The sequence below is a fragment of the Trachymyrmex cornetzi genome, unplaced genomic scaffold (genome assembly GCF_001594075.2).
Source record: "Trachymyrmex cornetzi isolate Tcor2-1 unplaced genomic scaffold, Tcor1.1 scaffold83, whole genome shotgun sequence".
NCBI lineage: Eukaryota > Metazoa > Arthropoda > Insecta > Hymenoptera > Formicidae > Trachymyrmex > Trachymyrmex cornetzi.
This window is the reverse complement of record NW_017300169.1, coordinates 4,190,569-4,213,647: the sequence shown is the minus strand read 5'-3', so window position 1 is coordinate 4,213,647 and position 23,079 is coordinate 4,190,569. Positions and strand designations below refer to the sequence as shown.

Genomic DNA, 23,079 nt, shown 5'->3' with positions numbered 1-23,079 from the left:
TTTCTCATGACCGGTTCTGCACGCAATAGTACGTGTATATATCCATATGCTAAGAAAAGGGCCAAAGTAGTATAGTAGTTAGCAGAATTGCAAACATAGAATTCAAGCGATAGAACAACTCTAACTGTAGTTAGTGGCCTATGTGATTAACATTGTTTAACATATGCTATACGTCATTACGTCAAGCGATAACGACCGTAAATTACATAAACCCTCATTTACGCACAATTGCGCCGCATTAATTTCTGTCATCGCACCCATACGTACTGTGACACACTCTGTCAGTGACGATTTTCACAGACTCCTCATCGTCTCGAATACACTACCGGTGTGTGTTCTTGCGAAATGCTTCTAATATGCATTTTCTTATGAAAACTAATTTTTTAAATCACTTAATAAATGTATTTATTTTTTCATCTGTTATCCATCTGTTATTTACTTGAGTCGTTCACTTTTACAAATTGTATATACGTAGATTCTTTCTTTCTCCCTTCGTCTTTCTTCCTTTTTTCGCCTTTATGTTTTAATGAAACTAATTTTTAATTTACTTGTAATTATAATATATAAAGAAGTGTTTAAAATCGTCTAAGTGTGTAATAAAAATCGAAGGTAAGAATCCTGATCTTCAACAGGAATGTAAAAAAAAATATAGAAGCCTCTCATGTTTGAGGATAAAAACTTTTCGAGTAAAACCAAAGAAAATTTCATGCATAAAATCGATCCAATTAAGAAGCGATAAAAAAAGCTTTTCCTAATTGATGTTTCGAAATCGCAGATGGTCTACGCAAGCTGGTGGTATTACTTCTCGAAATTTACTGAATTCATGGACACGGTACGTAAAGTGATCTAAATGTTCCCTCTTACCGAGATGTGTGATTTATATTCCACGGGGCTAATCGTGCGCATTTTCTTCCAGATCTTTTTCGTGTTAAGAAAGAAGAATAATCACGTGTCTACGCTACATGTGATCCATCACGGTTGCATGCCCATGTCGGTTTGGTTCGGTGTCAAGTTCACACCAGGTAAGTAGAAAATTGTTTATACAATTCCTTTATTCATTCGTTGCAAAAACTTAGTTGATTTTGCAAAACTAATTTGTGTCAATGTCGCAAAAGCGATCCTTCGCGATGCCTTCGGCATCTAAGAGCTTTCCTTATACATACATATGAGTTGAAAACGAATATATTGTTACGAAAACGAATAATGACTAGTTTTTTTAGAGATTGCAAAAATTTGTTTATCTCTTTTACATACATATTATCATTTTAGAGCTCGTCATTTGTCACATTTTAAATTTAAATTTATGTGCTTTTTAATAAGAAACTAGTTTTCGGGAACTCGAAAATAATATAATTATTTTTACTGAATCGCAGACTTGTGTTATTCGTTTTCATAAGAAAACAATATGCTATTATTTGTTTTTATAAGAAAACTATATGTTAATTTAGCAATTAATTTGCTAAAAGATACACTTGGATTATCGGATAAATTATTTGGACGTAATTTAACCCTCAACTCTCGTTTTAGAGTCTCAATTTACATGTCCAAGTCACTCATGACGGTTTTGACTGGTTCTATAATTATCACAAATCTCAATGGAAAATTTTTTTTTAATGAAATACCAGAATGTATAGAATCAAAATATCAAAATATAAAAAGGTTTTGATAATAATTAAAAAGTTATGCAAAAAAAATACTAAAGAACAATTTGTGAAAAGAGTGCAATAATCAGTTTTTTTTTCTTCAAAAAATCATATCTTTATGATAAAAAAAGATACAGATAAAAATAAGTAGTGTTTTGAAAAGAGGAAAACATGAACTTTAAGAAAAAAAAACGTTATATCGATTCATTTCAAAACGTATAATTATTTGCGCGACTGAAGTAGGGGCATTTTTATACATGTTCGGAAAAATAATATTGGAGGTATGTCGGGTATTTTCTTCTTTAAAAATGAAAAAATGCAATGAAAATATTTGATATTAAATATATAATGATTTCGACATTATTTACTCACGATTTTATAACTCTGAAAAAATAGAGCGATCGTTTCACCAAGATGCCTCTCTCGTGCTTTATTTGACAATGAACACATATTTTAATTATAAAAAGACAACACATATACTTGAATACAGCATTAATAAAGAGGCACTCCCTAAAAATAAATTTTCACTTTTGGTAAAAATCTAATAAATTTACATTTGACGGGTCCAAATCACACAAGCCAAACTTTTATTGCATCACAATTAGCGTCAAGACAACAATGAACCAATTGCATTACGGCGATCGACAGAGAAAGGATCCAAGTTTTTTTACTTCACTTCAACTCTGCAATATAAATACAAAAATAGCGACCGACTAAAATTTTCATCCGAGTCCAAATGACTCACTCATGTAGTTGAGGGTTAATACTATATACTTTTGATGATTCATATCTTTTTGAATTATTCACAAATAATTTTGAGTGCAAGTATTTGTTGCTATTTTCAAGCAAAAACAACTTTCATTTGAAAACGAATAAATTACGAATATAATTTCGTACTAATTTCTGTTGATGATCATTCTTTCAGGCGGCCACTCGACCTTCTTCGGTTTGTTGAACACCTTCGTCCACATCGTGATGTACACGTATTATCTTCTGGCAGCGATGGGTCCAAAGGTGCAGCCGTACCTCTGGTGGAAGAAGTACTTGACCGCTTTCCAGATGCTGCAATTCATCGCCATCATGGTTCACGCCTTCCAGTTGCTCTTCATCGAGTGCAATTACCCAAAAGCGTTCGTCTGGTGGATCGGTCTGCACGCCGTGATGTTCTTCTTCTTGTTCAAGGAGTTCTATCAGCAAAGCTACCAGGAAAGTAAACCCAGGAAACGGAATGGGGCGGCGATAACGAACGGCGTCGCTAAGGACAATCATCAATCGAAGGGCAAGCATGCGAATGGCGTCGCGAATGGTGTTGCGAACGGCATCGTCAACGGTTTCGCAAACGGCTCCTCGCCCAGGAGAAGGGATGCTGCCGATTATTACGTGAAAGGCGAAAGCCTAGCGACGGAGCTCAATCTCCGAAAACCGTTCGCAATGAAAGTCGAGTGACCCTCGAGCGAGCGCATAGCCTAGTCGATCTTCTCTCGCCACGACGTCGTTTTTCTTTCTCTTCCGCGGAATCGCCGAAAGATTAGCGGGTCTTCTTCCCTCTGTCTCTTTCTTTATCTTTAATTTGTTGTATTATCTAAATACAAAGGGTTGAAGACCCTGCCGAGATCGACGCATCTATCGAAAAAGAAAGAGTACAAAATTACGTCGCACGTATTCGGCTCGCGGTACGTATACAGCATACGTTGACGTACTTCATCGACGATACGATACTTCACTAGCGCGATGGTTTTCCAGCTAGAACAGTCGCGCGTGACCGTAATCCGGCGACTGACGCAGAAGGATGCTTAGGCGGATCATATCCTGATGCTCCCGCATCGTGGATGGAACTGGAGAAAAACGAGTAGTTTTTAAATCGGGTTTTACGAGACATTTAGATATAAATAATTGCGTTTTTAGCGACCTAAATGATAATTTACGCCACTTGCCAAGTAAACGATTCTCATTAGGTGACTAGTTTGCGAACAGACTTTGCATGGCTCAGGTCACAATTGTAGAAAAAAAAGAGTTGTTCTGAAAATGATGTAGATTAAATTGCAAAATGTAATCTCCGTGAATCTTCAAAGAGATCTATGACCTTTACAGGGCATACTGCATACATTATTCTTCTCTGGCTTGCTTTTAATGATACTCGTGTTAATTGTGAATTATTAACAGTCCATCGCTTCGGCAAAATCATGAATAATTAGGTGGAAGATAGCGGAAGAAGATAGAGGAAGAACAGATTCAAATTAAAAATAAAAAGAATTATTTATTCCTGGATACTCGGTGATTCTGTGGCGAGGGAATCACCGCGACGACATTCCTTATGGGCCAATTTAGCAGTTGGAAATTATCATATTTTATTCTGTTTTCCACAGGCGCAATACAAAAAATGTTCCATCAGGTTTAATAAAAATAAATTCAGTCAAGGCTTCACGATCACACGTTCCTGATCTCTCAAAAATTCACTAGCTGGCAGCACGATCTTAGTGTTATATAAAGAAATTATACGGATGTAGATAACGATAAATTACAATAGCAATTTGGCGCGATACTATTACGCAGTTAGCCGAGAAATCTTTTCGTTTGCATTTCGATGACTCGCCACTTAGAAACATGCACGGAAGTGACCTTAGCCAATCGAGTCGCGGACTTCAAGATTTCTTGATTACGTAAAAACACGAAAGGACATTCAGAAGCGAAGAATAGACAAAAATCATAAACTTGATTAAACATTTTACAAAATCACGTATATTATTGTCAATATTTATTATGATTCCTCAAGAAAAGATAAATTTTATATTATTTTATTATTATATATATATATATAGAAAATCTGCATTCTATGATTACATAGAAAATCGAAAGTCTTGAAATTGGCTCACTCCAACGAATCAGTGATTCATAGTGGGTTCTTATTTCAAGATCGACTTAAGTAATCTCTTAAAATGCCAATACTGCTCTGTGACCGATATTTATAGTCGATTATATTTGAGACTATCTTAAATATAATCTTAAGATGTCATAATTAGCGTGCTCTATTAGCATTAAGACGTTACCTAAGATGATCTTAAAATAAAAACGGACTATGAATAAGTGTATTCTAATTGATTTGCGGAAGTACTATCGACTTGACTGTTCAAGAGTCTCAGGGCGGTATTCATATTCCATCCTTATTTTAAGTAATGTCTTAAGATGCTAATATGGCTCTTTGGTAGTTTATGACTGTACTTAAGACGATCTTAAATATAAGATCCGACTATGAATACCGTCCTCAAACATTCATGCGGGAGTAGGAAGGATACGATTGCGCCAATGTGCCTTTTGAAGATAGGCGTGCCTTTTGCTCAATACTTAAAGCTCAAAAGCATCGGTTAGAAATGCCAGTAACCGACTTCTGTGATCGTGCATACGTCGATTCGCGAGAGGGACTCTCGACATCCCCTTTCCTTCGCGCGCCCAGCAGCCGCCACGCCGACGTCCGGTCACGGCGTCGCAACGCTTTCCACATTGTGGATGTGCCGATGCTCGTCGCGGATGCTCGTTGTCTCGGTTGTATTATTTAACGTGCGCGGGAAGCGTGCGAGGATTTCGCGTTCGTGATCGTTAGCTCCTTCAGTTGAAAAGGGTTGAATATTGCGAATCTCCTTCCGCTCGATAGCCGGGCTGTTTCCGAAAAAAATTTGGATTAATGGATTTAAATGAACGATGTTATTATTCAGTATCGGATAAGATTGCGATTGTCAAAATTTAAAATAAAATAAAAAAAATGAACGAGTTAAAAAAGATTAGTAGATATATTTGCAAAATTAGATTATCTTGAGTATATATTAAGAAGATTCAGAAATTATAATTTCGCGAAATAAATTTTTTTTAATTCGCCTATTTCTCAGACGTAAAATTACAGACGAAGAAAAATATGTAGATAAGGCCTGTTGTTTAACCCTCTGCTTTTAATTACTGTTTACTAGTTACTATTGTATTGTGTGTCAGGTTTTTACGTTCTTCCCGAAGCTGAAGTCGATTAAAACCGCGACAATCATTAAGCTACCTATCTCGCTCGCTTCGCGCGCGTCTTGTATGTAATACATAGCGTCTTGTACATAGGTAGGCTAGTTTTATATACTACTAAAGAGGAGTCCGAGGAGTGCGACGGTCGTGCCACACTTCGAGGCAATTAAAAATTAAAAAAAAAAAAGATCCAAGTTCAGGGGCTAATTTATATAAATCCACATGTGCATATATATACATATATATGAGACGGAAGCTGTATAAAATCGCACATTGGGGTGCATGACCCTTATAGTTGCGGCTTACGTACATAAGGAAAAAGAAAAGTCAAGAGAGCGTCTTGAATTTTCGACTTCTCGGGACCCTGTTCCGATTACTGCCCTTCTCCTTTGAACGTTCTTGAGTCTTGTGATGTAAATTCAAGTAATATAAATTGCAACAACCGTAATTGAAGAGCTTGTTCCCAAATGGAGAATGTCCTTAACCCATTTTTCTATCTCTCGCAAACGACAAAAGAGTATACTTTAACATGTTTATTGGTGCAATTTTCCATTAATGATAGAAGAGAAATGATTCTAAAAAAAAATTTAACTCGAGTTGCATTGATAACAAGCTCTTCGACCGTGATCTGTTATGTGTGTGATCTGCAATAATTGATGCGTGTACCATATGTAAGCATTCGCAAGAGATTATCTATAACTACATAAAATTTTAGAATTTCGTTGAAAATATTTTAGCTGAAAAGCATAGTGCCGTTGACGGCTGATTTTTTGTTAGATATCATTCAATATACAATCGCTGGAGCGATGAAAAATGCTAAATGTGCGCGTATGGTATAAAAAAGAAATGCATGGACGATTTAATACATTTTTTTTCTCTCACTCGGCCGAGAACTTGAAGTTGTTTTGTTGCAAGTGGCTCGCCGAGATGGGGTGCCAAAAGCAAATTATGGGCGTGCGCCGCCAATCTCGATAGGCAGCGATGTGAAAATTCCAAGTGCTCTTACATCGAAAACATTTTTACGTTGTACTATAACCAAAATTTATTAATCACAAAATTGGTTAACGTGTATATTACGTGATGTATTTTTGCGAAAAATATAAGTCTATTTACTATGCCCGTGTACTCTAAATTATTACCCTTGTACAATTCGTATAAAAAAATAATTTTAAAAATATATAGTATATACATGCAAAAATTCTGGACACATGAATAATATCATAGAATATATTATAGATGAATGGCGAAAGACTACAGTATAGATATATGAATTATTTGCTATTTTTATGTGTGTGTATCATGTATAATAATAAATTGTAACGCTGCAACCAATCCTTAAAAGACACGCCGTCCACGGTCGTTCCGTCGAGTGCCATTACTTCTTGTACGTTTTGATTTGTCCTAAAACATATTTATAGTTAATATTACTGCATCAAATTATATCAATATTTCCACAAATTAACTTACCAAGCACTTAGAACTTCGTTAAAGTGTTTAATCTCTTCGTGTGTCTGATCGCAAGCGATTTTAGCGAGGTTCAGCATTTCCAGACTATTATAATTACATTTTTCTTGTGGCGACATTAACTTATCTGTGTACTCAATCTCCTCCGTTGAAGTCGAATTGTTTAGCTTCGTGTAAACCATATTGGCAGTTACGTTTTTATAGCATTCTATGAGAGAATATATCGACATTTGTATTGTCGGGAAGTAAGGCTTGATCCTAGAGTATTGCGGATTGACCGTCGTGATGGAGGCTTTGTCTAGCCCACAGACTGCGTGTCTATTAAGAAAATTCATATGATAATTCTACAATACTAACGAAAAATTTAACATAAGATGTGTTTAATATAAGATTGTCAAACCTGTACAGTCCCACATCTCCCTTCAACATTACTTTTCGTAAAGCGTTGAGATCCAAGATATTGTAAAACATATCTAATTCGATATCCAACGCATTATTCACACAATTTGCATCGTAATTGTCAGCCTGCAAGGCTACTATTCTCTGCAACTCATATTGTAGCTTCTCTTTTCCTTTAAATATGAGCGTCGGCGTAGAATTTAAAATTGCTATGGATTGCTGAATGTCCTTTATATATTTGTTCTGCAAAGCTCGATATCAGTATCATGAAAATGTAGAGTATAAAATATGCTAATACATACCATTTGTGCGTCAATCGTCTCTATATCAGCCGTTAATCGAGCTATATCGAGATTGAGCAAGGAATTTTCCTGAATTATATTGTTCAATTGCTGAACTTCGTTTTGCAGGTAAGCCTGTTCGGCTTTTAATTTTTTTACCTCCAACTTTAAAACTAACCACGCGCTCACATCTTCATGGGATAACGACTGCAAGACAAGGTGTGCATTAATTGTCTCACGTTCTTCGCTAATTATATTTTTTCTTATAATTTAACATAAGTATTAAAATATTTTCACGCTACCTCTATTAGATCTATAAATTCCATTAAACGTTGTTGGTACATGTTAACTTTAGTATTAGACAATATGCGTTTTGATATCATGCATATATATTGACCAGATGCTCTTGCAATACCAATATCTATACTTTCGCCTACTACATTTAAATTGTCGAAGTCATTCTTGGTTTCCAATTTCATTAATATGTTCAAATCTTGCGACAGCATTTGATACAAGTGTGTCCATAGTGTGTGCACATCAATACTACTAAGAGAGTTTGATACCTTTGTCCATATCTGTGTTATTAGAAAATGTTATTCTCAGTATTATTTTATACATGAATATTATTTCATACAATAGTCTGTAAAAAAAACTGACTTGTTTCTTATCTGTGACTGAACGCAGGTCTACTATTATATCCAAATTTTCCCTCAATCTCTGTTGATCTATGTCCTTAGAAGTGCTTGGCATTAAATGCTGGCATACTTGTCTCATATCATCGCAATCTTTCACTTGTTTGCTGGTTTCACTATGTTTCAGTTTTAGCAAATCCTTTCTCCTGCTGATCAGTGAACACTTGCTTTTTATGTCCTTTAACCGTTGCACTAACAATTTCATGAAATTTATTAAAATTGCATCGAAATATTCTCGAGATTAATGCATGCTTGTCATCTTACTTTTTTGTCTGACAGTATGATCCTGTTCTTCATATTCTTCTTCCAGTGTGGATATTTGTTGTTTCAGTACATTATTCTTTACTTTCAACTGATCCAAATGTCTCGCAGATGAAATTGCAGAATCAGTCAATTCATGCTTCAGTTTGTACAGTAAAATGTTCTTTCTTATTTTACATGCTTCAGCTATAGGAAACGCAGAATTGGAAATGTCCTCCCATAGGAGCTCCAGTACTCCTTTGGATAATCTGATGGAAAAGAAAAGTTAGACAAAACGATAAATAGCAAGAGATTTAATAAACAGATATATATATATAATGAACAAACATTTTCTTCACTGATTCATTGTATACTGTTGGTGGACACTCGAGCTGGCGAGTCCATGCAAAATTATCTGCAACCTCGTCCATGATAAATCTGTTCTTGGATAAGAAAATACAATGAATTTATAAATGTTACAATGGCTTAATATTATTTTTACCTAACAGTGAAAGATATATGTACTAGAGAAACTATAAATCAAGATATTTAAAACAAATAAATAAAAGTAGAAAAGATTATTAGATTATAAAAGCAATTAGCTTTTTAATTTGTAAAAATTATGATCTTGCAAATATTCTGACTTCATGCAATATATTTCTTTAACAAAATGTAAATAAGCACGGCTGGAGTAAAGTCCCTTATTCGCAAAATTTCAATTCATCTTATCAAAATTATATGCACATATACACACAGGATTAAACTCCGCGCAAAAGAAAACATACAAAATTATCCATACCGGCGAGTTTTCTTGTCATCTAATCTCAATTAGCGCTCAAGAAATGTTGTTTTCCCTAGTATGATCGTAACGTATTTGAACTCTTTTTATTCTTGGATCCGTTTGTTTTGCTTGCACTTCCAATCTCAAGCGGCTCAAGCATTTTTCGCGTCTAAGATGAGACGGACGTATACTCGATCGCTGAAGAGAGAGAAAGAGCATGATGGAGCATAAGAAAACCTGAGTGCAGAAAGTGCAAGCAAAGAGAAACCGGAGAGAAGACATGAGGGCCTTTTTCAGCCTTTTTCCTGTAACCGTAAAATGCCTTCGCGCACTACTGCCCTCTGAAGAAGTGGATGTAAACTACATAACAATATTCACTTTTTTTGCGGTGCTCCTGATGGAAATAAATCGTTGGATTTGAATGTTTTAATATATTTATTACATATGAATTGAATTGTTTTGTGCATGTTAATAAATGTTTAAAATCCTTAAAAAATTTTAATTTCGCGTCTCCTATTATATGGAAATAACAGTTATTGAATTTTAAGAAATTTGAAATTGAATATTTAAACGTACGTTTTGGTTCTGTTATATCCAGAACCAAATTTTTTCAGAATTTTTTATCAACTTTTTAGTACTATTTGAATTTTAAGAAATTTGAAATTGAATATTTAAACGTACGTTTTGGTTCTGTTATATCCAGAATCAAATTTTTTCAGAATTTTTTATCAACTTTTTAGTACTACATTTTCTTATTTTTGCCAATATGAGAAAATACGGTATTAAAAAATTCTGAAAAAATTCTCAGAACTTTATGAGAAGAAAATAAATAATTTTTGTCTTTTGCAGTTTTTCTGTAAAGTTGATAGTATTTGAGTAAAAAAATTATTCTAGACCAATATTTTGCAATTTTTAGTAATTAATATCTTGTTAACGCGTAGTAATTAATATCTTGTTATTGCGAAAATAGCAAAATGGTAGAGGACTTTTCGATTCAGTTTAGCTCTATCTACACAAAAGTGATTGGCAAAAAAGGTCGGGACCCCTGTATATATGTATACTAAAAAAAATCAACGAGATTAGAAATCCCTATGTTATTGACTTAAGCGCTTTGAAAAGTTTCGCGCTCGCGATATCAGATGGCACTACCGACATGACTCTCACGATTTTTGCTTTTACGGCTAACTTCAAACAGTTCTCCCGCGAGATTGTCCTTCGTTTCGGGCATTGTTGATCGCGAATTTTTATAACGCGAGTGTTTACGTTAAAAAGTATTGCATCGTCACTGTTGTGTATTGTTTCCTTCTCACAGACGAATCATGTTACAGACTTACTAGAGATCCATAAGTTTATCGAAGTTTCCTGTACAATTATTTCAATTATTCGAAATAGCGAACGACATATTGCTGGACTACCTTGAGACATTTACTATAAAAAGTTCCGGCAATGAAATGCACTAAGCATTAATGCATATATTAGTAATGATTAATTATTATTGCTTAATAACTCCGATGTTCATATTATTTGTGCATAATTTTAAGTGATATATTTGTATTTTAGAACTGATATTTTTTATTTTTAGTAGAAGAATGAGAGAGAGAGAGAGAGATGGCGTTAGAGAATTTAAGATTATAATTTTAAATTCTTATAAGAATTAAAAATCTGAGGGAGACGCATCGTTTATAATTTATACAAGGTACACATAGAATTAAAAAAAATCGAATTTTGTGTATTTTTCGTATCTCAAAGGATACAAATTGACAGTAACATCACATAAATGTTATAATTCTATACTCTTAACAAATTGTTATGTACAACGTGTTATATTACATTTGTATTGTTGAATTGAGGAAAATTATAATATTGGTGTATTGTGTTACCGTTAGTTTATGTTCTGCGGGATATAATTTTGCCGGAGATCTGAAATTGATAACAAGTAATAGCGTAATACTAGAAGTGATTACGTAAATATATTTTTTATACAGATTATATACCTTAAGAATCTTCATGCCAGTGTGACTATGAATTGACCTTCATAGTCAATTCTTAAGATCGTTTTAACTACAGTTTTAAGAGTCATTAGCCAATCATAGGACAATATTCATAGTCGAAATCTTAGGCCGGTATTCATAGTCTATTCTTATATTCGAGATCGCGTCTTGTTTAACCTTGAGGTGTCACGAACCGATCAGAGGGCTGCATTAGCGTCTTAAGATATTACTTGAAATAAGAACCGACTATGAATACCGTTCTTAGAATCGTCTTAATAAGTACACAATTTTAAGATATCATGAACCAATTAGAAGGCTATATTAGCATTTTAAAACATTATTTAAGACGATCTTAAAATAAGAACCGATTATAAATATCGATCGTAGAGCTGTATTAGCATTTTAATTAAGACATTACTTAAGAGAATCTTAACATAAGAATGAACTGTGAATACCAGAAATATGAAAATCTTACAATAACAATAAAATCTTAGAATATATTTTATTAGAAGGTAGACAAAACATTATAAACAAGAAATATATTTTATTGAATATTATGTCATTCGGATTTATATTCGATTTTTAATACATATTTTCCTAAGATCATTCTAAGAATTGATTAACGTAAAATCGACTCTTCTATATCTGGCTTACGTGGAATAAGACCACATTTCCTAGAATTCTCTCTCTTTTTCCCTCCCTCTGACTTCCTCTTTCTTTTAGCTTACTATCATTGTCACTTCTAACCATACATAGGCCGGTGAGCAAATCTCCTGGAAGCCACCGGCTTCTATCTAGAATTACAGGGGTGGTATAAAGGTACGGAATCACGATTTAAATTATAACGGAATAATAAGTTTCTGTCGCGAAACATTGAATGTTTTTTTCTCGTAAAAATAAAATAACGAGAAAAAAAAGGTGAAGTACAGGATTTTAAATCGATTCGTGAAAAGGAACTCCCATGGCGCCACATGGCGAAAGACTCTCTTCTCGTTCCCTTGCCGCCTATCTAATACTTTTTTATCGCATCCTACGCGCGTAGATGATTTTTGCCAAGGCGAAATTTGTGATTATAAAGAAGTACCGCGTTGCAGCGGTAAGAAATGTGATCGTGTAGAAATCGTGAGGGAGAAAGAGAAGGAAAAGGGAGAGAGAGAGAGAGAGACAGAGAGACCGTGCGAGGGTGCGAGTGTCCGGAGACTACCCGTTGCAGCAGCGGGCTGCGAGGGTGGTCTGACGTAACGCGACGTTACGTCAGACCATGCTATAGAGGGCCAGAGGGATGGTGGTGGTGCGCGTGGGGATAGATGTGGGCGAGGGGTTCACGGGGTTGGGTCAGAGAGGACTGGCACGTCAATAGGAGAATCCCTCGGTCGCCGGGTAGGGAAACGAACCCCCGAGTGGGGAGTAGCTCATGAAAGCTCGCGGCCAAGGGATGCGGAAGGGGTATAAGCTGCCTCGATGCTATTCCCTCTCTTGCGCCCCTTCTTTTTCTCTTTCTCACTTTACCCTTAGGAAATATGTGACTTCCGGTAACGCACAATTTCCGCGATCGTAAACGTACTGGTTCGAGTGGGTTGGGAGTCACCAGGAGAGTCGCTTGCTATGTTTAGGGGTTGTTTCTCCAAGGATAGTAATCGCTTTTTCTGACTCTAGCACTTTAATACCCGTGGGATTGTTGTCATAAATATTAGTTAGAACTAATGTATCAAAGAGACAAATAAAAAGCGGAGCAGTATGTTGATTAATGTTTATGAAGACGGTATATCAACTGCATACGAAGGCGTTGTTAGCTCCGTTCTAAAATTATCTTCCGCGGTCTGCGACCTGCAGCTAGAGTCATACGGTGCGTTACTGCGACGGCGTGATATAACATACGAGATCGACGGTAGATTCTGGAGGATCGGTAGCTCGATCGAGCTCGAATTCGTACAGGGTATTGCGCGCTGTGGGGAGTACGAACTCTCCTAATTTCGTAGCACCCTGTAACTGTTACGTGACGCGCGCGACCGCCCCTGCAACGGTTTCGATATGCATGATTTAGTAGTGTGGCGCTTGCCGCGGGATAGAGACGGTTTCTGTCCTTTCACCTATTGGCCAGTGTCAGACACATTGCCCTAAACATCAGGTCAGGCGTTTAGATACCATAAGTAGTCTGCGGCTACCATTGAGCCCCGTTTGAAAGAGGGGTGAAGGGAAACGGGGGACGCGCGAAAGGTAGGGAAGACGGCGGAAGGAGAAAGGGTATAATTCCTCGCAGGGGTGGCGGTCAGTGACGTATAACAACAATGCCGACGTTATCGTCGATCGACCGAATAAGGTGGGGATATAGTTGGGGAAAAGCAGCGTGACGGTGTGGTAACAGCCGCAAAAACCGTATGAAACACGGCACTTACCAATTTTTGCGAGCCCTCGGCGTTAATAAGAACTGATGTAACTTTAACGGCTCACTCGACTCGGTGCCAATTGAAGAGACATAGCGCAACGCTTTTTTCAATCATATGGGTAGAAATGTATAAGTAACGCTCTCGGATTCGTTTGTATTTACTCTTTAAATTTTTTAGAATGAAATCTCACTCTGAAGGGTAAAAATTGAGCCGATCTTAAAAAAGAATGACTCTATTTTTTATTTTAAAGAGTGAGATTTTACTGTTTAGAATGACAATTCACTCTAAAAGTTGTAGAAAGTACACAGACATTAATATTAATTTGTTACATTCCACGCGATGCATCGAATGTCACGAATAATTATAGTTTATGAATTACAATACACATGTCCCATATTGCTTGCATAATAAATTTCGTTCTGCTAAATTATGCCTCTTGTGTACGTTCATTAACTTTACGCCCACAATTTCACGGGGACGTAAATATCACTTATTTAATTATAATTCTCTGTAAAGCGATACTCCGACTACGTTACTGTCCTCTGCCCCTGCAGCTGCAGCGGTGGGTTGTCATAATTTCAAGGACGTCGCAAGTAACGGGGTCATCGCGCCACCGAGATATGCAATATCGCAATACCGAGAAACATTTCACTGAGTAAACCTTGGAAAGAGTGTAACATAGCGCACTTCCTTTGTGCAATATACTGTAGGTTCATTAAAAGTAAACAGTCAAGTTTCATAGTAGACTTGTAATGTTTCGTGAAACACGTAAAGATTAGAAAATATTCGTGGAAATATTCTAGCGATACGGAGCAGGACTTTGTAGCAGAATTCCGTCACTGCGATTTTCAGAACGGGAAATAAGGGGTATGTTAGGGGCGTCTCGATCGTGCGGAGAAACCCGGGTGATTACGATAGAGTCGATTGAACTTAACAGAAAAGTACGAAGAATTTGACGATAACCTTGTCTTTATAGTATCGTGGTTTTTTAGTATCTTTTATAGTATTCTTAGATAATTAAAATTAATATTTCAAAATTATATTAATTACAACAATATTTATTAACTCTAATGATGTATCAATCCTGTTCTTTTTCCTCTTCCCAATTTTATTATAAAATATAAAGAAGGTAGAAAGAGTTTTCAAGATCTTCCCTAGAAAATTTACAATTTTTACAGTATTACACTTTAATCATCAAAGCTAAGGATAAAAATCCGTAAGCGCGTCCCGTGCCTTTTGATTAAGGGATAAAATTAAAGTAACAAAGAGAAAGAGTCTACAGTATTTTAGTTTAATGATAAGAAATAAAAGCAGGCGGCACGCACATCTCGATGGGGGGGTAAGAGTTAAACCTTCGGGAGACGTCACTGTTCGGCGGGGTGGCGCGTCAAGGGCGAACAGTATCCGTGGTGGGGATGCCTTCAGAGGGTAGGGGTGCGTCGCGGCCGACCGGGGCGCAAGAGGGAGGCGGCAGCATGAGAGGCAGAGAGTGTAACCCCACGGTCGCACCGCCACCCGTGCGTCGTCGTATTTAAAATATGACTCGGGTTAGAGCGCACACGGGGGTAGTCGTGCGAGTGTAGAGATATTAGCCGCGTGCACCGGGAGTATATTATCCGTATTAGTTTAGGCAAGCAAAAATAGTAGTGAGTAAGGGTTATTGTCCGAGGGGGCGTGCAACGGGGTCTCCGTCGAGAGAAAGACAGGAAGAGAGAAAGATAGGAGGACACAGAGCGAGGAAGCACAAGCAGAGCCAGCACAAGACGGAAAAGTCAACCAACGAGACGAACGGATGATACGGGGGGTGGCTAGGTGAAATCAGACACTCTCGATTATCGGTCCAGTGAAAGTGCGAAACGCGAAGACAACCGTGCAGTTTCGGGGACCGCCGTTGCGAATGAATACATATCATTTTATCCTAGTTGCAGAGAGTGTGTGAGAGAGGGAGAGATAGAAGGAAAAAGAGGGAGAGAGAATCGTAGCGAGAGGGTGGAGGGTGGATCGTGAGAAAGAACGACGCGACCAGAACGAACGGAGATTATCGCGAATCAGTGAGTTTAACGAGGATAGATGGAGAAAGAGGGAGAAAGAAAGAAGAAGAAACGTGAGTTCCATTGAGATGCGTACACAGAGATATATATATAAATATAGATAAATGGATAGATAGATAGATATATGTATACACATGCGCAACGCGAAACGTGTGAGTGTGTACTTGGCTTGATCATCATCGTCGTCCTCGTCGTCGTGAATGCATCCTTTTCCGGCCCGAAGCTTTCGGGACAGTGAGATATTCTTAGAGAAGTTCCGGAAGCGACTTGACAGAGTCTGAAAGAGGAAAAGAGGGAGACACAAAGAGAAATTCCCTCCCGCGGATGATCACTCGTGGGCAGCTACGTGTCGTCGCCGTCGCCGTCGTCGTCCGTCGTGCATATCTTTTCTCGTGAACTGTGATTCTTTGTGCCGCTCGTCGAGGGAGGAGGGACAGTGATCTCTGCGACGAGACGGGATAAGACAGACAGGCAGGGTAAGTGGAACTTACTGTCCCTTCATACGACCCTGACTGGACGTTTTTACTTGGCACTATATATGAAGTGGAAGCAGGTTAATTGGACAGTTAGGCCGGTTAAATTAAAGCCTATCGATAAGCGGAAACCGAGGTAATAAAGTGGCTTGCCTCGTCTCTCCCGTAAGCTTACATCTTGACTTACATCCCTCATATTTGAATGAATTAAATCTCTCATCTGGTCTGAAAATCATCCTTTTATTCCTTCTACTTCGATTCAATAATGCCTATGATTTATGCAATATTTATCTTTGTATATCTCTTCTAATCTTTTAATATTATCGTCAATTAATTTTAAAAACTGTATGTATTAGATTAACAAGACAAACTACGAAGTTCTTAATTTTCCATCGTAGCTTACCTATATTACCTCGAAAAGAAAGTCTGCTTTCTTTAGATTAAGTAAGAAAGTTTCTCTCGTCAGACTTATATAATTCTTTTAAGCATTGTTTTACTAAACCGTAAATGAATTTTGTGCAATGTTATTCTATCTAATAATGATAAATATGTTTAATAAAATAATCAACTTAAGTTTAATTGGGGAGTTTACAAAAGGATTATAAAATTCTATTTTTTCTGTTTCTTTTTAAAACATCTTTTCTCTATTTCTTTCTGTATTATTATTCCATCTAATAACGATAAATATGTTTAATAAAATAATTGGCTTAAGTTTAATTGGGGGGGTTTAGAAAAGGATTATAAAATTCTATTTTTTCTGTTTCTTTAAAACATTTTTTCTGTATTTTTTTCTGTATTATTTTTCTATAAAACCAAATTTTACATTCATAAAAATAACTGAATAAGGATTATTTTTTACTGATGATCATGAGAAAATTGTAATTTAGACACGATACATTTTGTGCCATAAAATATAAAAATCAAATTTTCATCCATTTAATATTAAATAATGAAATATCAGTACAATAACATAACTTTCATAGTAATCAGGAATTTTAATGTTTTATATTTTTAATTTTCCATTGGTAACAAGTTTGAATAATTTGTACATTATATATTAATATGTGATAAAATGTTAAAATTTCTTATTAGTGTACAAAATTCTATTAATTTTACTGCTATTTTTTAAGTATTAAAACTGAATTTTCAAAATGTTAAGCACAAAATATTAATTTGCAATAACATTAACAATAAAATATTATAATTATTATTTAAAATTACCTCAACCTACTGGCATTTTATCGTTTAATATTGAACGAATAAACTAACATTTAGTATTCATATTTTTCTTTGTCAATGAAATTTAATTCAAAATATAATTTTTTATCATAATCATTGACAAATATCCAATTACTCTATTCGTGAATATGTAAGATTTAACTTAATAAAAGAAGTAATGTAGAAAGAAATAAAGTACACTGTTTTAGTATTGGCTTGACAGAACAAATTCGCGGCAGTGTCGAAAAAATTGTTTTATTAAGTCCCGCGTTGTTTGCGGGATAGCTGGACGCAGTGAAAACATTGGCAAATACATAAAAATAAATGGACGATAAAAGAAATGCAGCAACGATAGTCTTTTTTGTCTGCTAGTACAATACATTCTTAATGAAAACGGTATGGTAATGTAGTAAATTACGTGAAAATACAGCGAATATCCGAATTAAACCTTAGCTTAAAGTCGACTTTTCCTCAACTGAAACGCGTCAAGATAGGACAGTTTTCGCATTACGAATGATTGGGAAACGAAGGACCTTTCACTAACTAACTTTCCAATAGGTAAGGGCAGATGCAATTAAATAACAAAACTTTCTTGTTCATTTAAATTCAAGAAAAACTTATCTTTCTTTTTATCTCAGATATTAAGTCTAAGCTTCATGACCGAGAGATACTCCGTATTGAATGTTAAGAAGATGCGGTCGACCGACACCTCTTTCGATTTTATCGCCAAACGAACTCGAAATTTAATTTGTTATAAGCAAATAAGGTGTGTAGGTGTAAGGACTCATAAGTGGCAAACGCAACGCGTTTCTCGCGATATCATCTCGAGATATGTCGACATAAAAATAAACATGAAAATCTTGATGTCGCAAGGTTTTTATTTTCGTGTTAGAAAAACTACTTTCCGGAGGCTTGGTTGTGTAAAGGTTCCAGGAGAGCCTGAAAATATCCATTGCATGTGTACGACGAGGCGCACTCTCACCTTTATCACATAATTCCACGCGCGTCGTACGTTGTGCGATCGTGTCTCGTCGATGAATCATTCTTTCCCTGTCACCCAAAGAGTGGTTAGTATTAATAATCGCGTGATTGTGCAATGTCAAAACAACGTAATATTAGCCGATTGGTATTTCTCGCATTTCCACGCTTTTTGTCTCGTATTTTCATCGGTGTTATCGCACTCGTTCGAAATTTCAGATATCCATGGGGACGTACATTAAATATTCCCTTTCGCGAAATCCATGCCATGTACTGTTTGTATGTTAGCAATGTGCGTGCGGTACTGCGCAGGATTTCTGTGCCCCGAAATTCCAGGGGAGAGTGCGAAATTAAATCATTTATCGTTCGCAACTGCGGCGTGATATTCCTAACGACGCGCATTACACGAGAGTACAAAATACGGAATATAAAATTACTACCTTAACCCTGTGATTTTCAACAAATTTCAGTACATGCATTATTTATCATCTCAATGGTGCGATCAGCTAAAATATAAATTCTTTCTTTACATCTATGTACAGTTCAACAAAGCTAGCTTAAATATGCTTTATTTTTATTTTAATATTATCAATATCTGTTCTAATACTTACATTTTATTATTCGAAAAATGTAAAATTTTGAAAAATATTTGCTAATTGTAAGTGTGAATTAATTTAAAAATTTGGAATATTGTATGCAAGATGTTAAATTCCAATACATACAGTATTTAGAATCTCAGTAGTGATGCCGAGTTTAGTGGAATCAGCTAGAATATAAATTCTTTCTTTACGTTTATATACAGTTTAGCAAAGCTAGTACTAAGTCTTATTTTGATGTCTTACTCGTATTTTGATATTATCAATGTCTGTTCCCAATTTTTCTTTATCATTCGAAAAATATTATAAAGATTTTGAAAATATAATATTTGCGAATTGTAATTATCAAATTAATTCCATTTGGAATATTGTATGCAGAATGTCCATGTCCATTTTGATATAGGACAACAAAGGTTAATTAGGTCAATTAACCAATTACAGAAAGATCAAAAATGTTGATGTTTATCTTCTGAATAAATGTATTTACCTGGTTAAAATAATTAATAATCATTCTAAATATATTTACATACAGTGTAATATCAGATACAATATATTACAAATATCAGATACAATATAATAAATATCAAATAATACCATTTCAAGATTTTCGTGTTATTTCTATATTATTTTAATATTATGATTATGTTGTTTTAATATTAAAACGATTTGACGAGTTGAATGAAGTTAATATTAAAACGATTTGGAGGTTAAATGAAGGTTCATATTCGTTTTTAAGAAACATTAGAGAATTAATCGATAACATGTAACTTATCTCGACGAGAATATCTGAAAATTTAGATCTCGGTCATCACGATGAATAAAATTTGTTCGGATAACATCTGAAAGCTGCCCGTATTAAACGTTCATTAAGACATTATCAATGTATAAATGAAATCGACTGATCGTAATATGTGAATTATTAACTTTATTTTTCGGACGTTGTTTCATTTGTAAAATGATAGCCACGAAAGACCAAACCTTTCTTCATTCTGTCAATGAGAAAAAGTCGTCCCCTTTACCTCGTTTACTTAATTGCATTACTAGTGTTTCCTCATTCTATCGATTTAACGAAAAAGGAATCGCTATTCACATGGACGTAATTGAATATTTAGTTACGATATTACCTTTATCCAGAAAGGAAAAGTTAACTTTTATCCAGAAACACAGAAAAATGATTTTCTCTGTTGCAGCTAATCTTGGTTTGTTATAATATATTTGCTGACGTATAAATTTATAAACTGCAGCAAAATGGTTTGCTATTGCTGCTATAATATATATATCACAGCTAAGACATTAGCTATGATATTTATATTTTAGCTGTCCATATTTTACACCTGCCATTTAGTTACCACATGCAGTTTTTAGTTACGACAGTTACTTTCTTTTTTCCGTGAAGCAATACCCAAAATTACTAACAAAAGAAGAACATTAAGACTACTATTTATTCATCTTTGTTACCTCAGATTATAACGTTGGAAGCAAGAAAACGCAATACAAATTTTTATAAAAATCATATTTGAAATATTTTATAATGTAAAACTATTTTTCAATAAAACGATATTTGCAATCAATAGAATATATTTATAAACTATATCGAAAATTATCTTCTTGTTTTAAGGAAAAATTAAATCATATTTATTTTTATGTATGTATTATTAATTTGGCAGTTTATTATAATTGTCAACATAATTTATTCATTTTGTCGCAATAAGAATTAATTATTTACAGATTTTAATATGTTATTCAACATTATTAAGATCGTTTCGAAGATGCGAATAAGCATAAAAAATTTGTTAAATTGCCAGTAAATTTAACTCGTGATAGAAAAAAAATCATTTCGGCGTGCGTTTCTGGGGACTACATACGTAGTATATAAATTCACATAAGAATCATACAAGCATTAAGATCCAGCTATACCGTTTAAGGCTTTGATTTCTATAGTTTGTGTTATCACATATACGGTTCTATAATATATTATATTATTCATTTTTGATTATGCATAATGTATTTGCAGATAATATGGTTATTTATTAATTAATAAAACAAACAGAGAGTTTTTTCAGTTTATTTCACAGTTGGTTCTATCGATTATAAGTGATGTTTTCTTACAACATATTTCTATATTAATATATGTATTTTGCAAGAATTTTATTTTTTCTCGCGTATATTATTATAATCTGAGGTAATGATGACTAAATAGAAGCCTAATAAACTCAATGATATTATGATGATTATTAATTCCAATAATCACACGTTTAAAAGTAAAAGCTTATAAAATAATAATTAGATACAATTAATATTTTACAAACTTTTATTTTTTAAATTATTATTTATGAGACTACTGAGTTTATTCTTAATAGTAAAATAAATTTTGTTCACTGGAATGAATAGATTTTTAACGATACCTTATCGCTCATTACCTTTGCTTAATTTTATGATTGTACTACTTGTCCCTGACCTTATGTATTATCTATCACGTGGAATGCTGAATTTCATCACTGACAACCTCACTGGGATTGCGAGAATCATGCCCTCCCCCTTTCCACCCTTTAGACGTAGAATATTGACATGTACTGAATGCGGATGCATTGTCCGATCCGTGTCAGGAGACACTATGTCATATGTAATATAGATTTCACAGCCCAGCTATGCAAACCTTACATATAACATGGCGTTTAGGAAAAAATAATAATAAAATAAGGTGTATTTACTTTAAAGTAAACTGCTACGCTACGTTCCTCCAAAAAGTCTCGCAATATTTCATATTTCCAGTTTCAGTCTAATTGCCGTTATTTATGTTATAAACAAGCATCATAAAATATTTACGCAGCACCAATTTTTGGGTCTACTCAACATTTTATGTTATGCAAGGCGCTCTTTGGGAATGATATCCTTTATGTGGATATTAACTTACGACGTTTTCATATAATGGCCTCGCCAACACGCCTTACAATTATTTTGTAGAACAAGCGCGCGACGTATGACAAATGATGATACAAACAACATTGCTTTCTAACATTCAATGCCATTTCGCAATTACGTTAATGCAGACGTCAGTTGTCGTCAAATGGTTTAAATTAAGTCATCGTTAGAACGTGTTTGCTATCGTCTTTTAAACAAAAGAATTAGATACGCTCGTTGACGCCATGATGCTCACTAATCTTTATCGTTGATTATGTGTACAATGAGTCTGCAACATCACTGACTCTTACTACTTCTTTTTCCGTCCCATTTCTTATATTATTCGATGACATCACATTTTTGCTAATAATGTCGCAACAGTGGCAGGATTGAATTTACCGTGAACAATTTTCAAGTATATGACGATAGACAATTGGATCTAACAACAATGTGAAAAATAATGATTAACGAGCAAATTATAATATTTTTCTATAAACAGTTTTATTAAACATGATCAAATTAGATTCGTAAACCAAACATTTCAGGTAACACAGCGCTTTTCCTTAGTGGTGTAAGAAAATGTTTAACCCGTCAAAAAATTTTTATAATATTAACAAAACAAATTTAATGTTCGTTGAAATTTAATTGCTGTGAAATTTAGTTGCTCGCGTTAATCATTGGCCTTGTTTTTCATAGATTATTAGTCAACACGAGCTCAGACTTGGATCTATATATGCGTGGAAAAAAATATTAATAAAAAGTAAAAGTTAGTATTAGTAAGAAAAATACAATATAACAATGCCAGCATCGAACTGTACTTGCATAATCAAGATTTTATGGCTGGTAGTCATAGTTCGTTCTTATTTCAAGACTATCTTAAATAGTTTCTTTAGACTATTTAAAAATATTGTATAAAATAGAATTATCTTAACTAGAATTCTAATAAATTTAACCAGAGAGAGGGGGGGGAGAGGGAGAGAGGGAG

At 34.8% G+C, this 23,079-nt stretch overlaps 3 protein-coding genes across 9 annotated transcripts in view; 2 read left to right on the top strand and 1 right to left on the bottom strand.

Moving 5' to 3' along the window:
- LOC108768840 (elongation of very long chain fatty acids protein AAEL008004) overlaps nt 1-4,415 on the top strand; it is a 70,316-nt gene extending 65,901 nt beyond the window's left edge. For 3 of the 5 annotated variants that reach the window (XM_018519472.1, XM_018519474.1, XM_018519475.1), the window contains 3 exons: nt 776-832; nt 917-1,022; nt 2,569-4,415. In XM_018519472.1, coding sequence (XP_018374974.1) covers nt 776-832; nt 917-1,022; nt 2,569-3,089 — 684 coding nt within the window. In that variant the 3' untranslated portion in view covers nt 3,090-4,415. The remainder of the gene's footprint in view (nt 1-775; nt 833-916; nt 1,023-2,568) is intronic. The other 2 variants (XM_018519470.1, XM_018519471.1) reach the window with 1 other exon arrangement.
- Nucleotides 4,416-4,424: 9 nt separating this feature from the next.
- On the bottom strand, nt 4,425-9,692 carry LOC108768838 (uncharacterized). Of its 2 annotated transcripts, none has more exons than XM_018519469.1 (9): nt 9,518-9,692; nt 9,067-9,161; nt 8,743-8,987; nt 8,444-8,670; nt 8,089-8,361; nt 7,808-7,993; nt 7,507-7,748; nt 7,110-7,424; nt 4,425-7,043 (listed from the first exon to the last, which is right to left on the bottom strand). In XM_018519469.1, exons 2-9 carry the CDS (start codon nt 9,147-9,149, stop codon nt 6,914-6,916), a joined length of 1,701 nt encoding a protein of 566 aa, XP_018374971.1. In that variant the 5' UTR covers nt 9,150-9,161; nt 9,518-9,692; the 3' UTR covers nt 4,425-6,913. The 2 variants fall into 2 exon arrangements, with proteins under 2 accessions (XP_018374971.1, XP_018374970.1); XM_018519468.1 differs by having other exon boundaries at nt 9,067-9,156.
- A 5,655-nt stretch (nt 9,693-15,347) lies between these two features.
- LOC108768910 (cationic amino acid transporter 2) overlaps nt 15,348-23,079 on the top strand; it is a 102,212-nt gene continuing 94,480 nt past the window's right edge. For both annotated transcript variants that reach the window (XM_018519598.1, XM_018519597.1), the window contains exon 1: nt 15,348-16,404. The gene's annotated coding sequence lies outside the window, so the exon portion shown is untranslated. The remainder of the gene's footprint in view (nt 16,405-23,079) is intronic.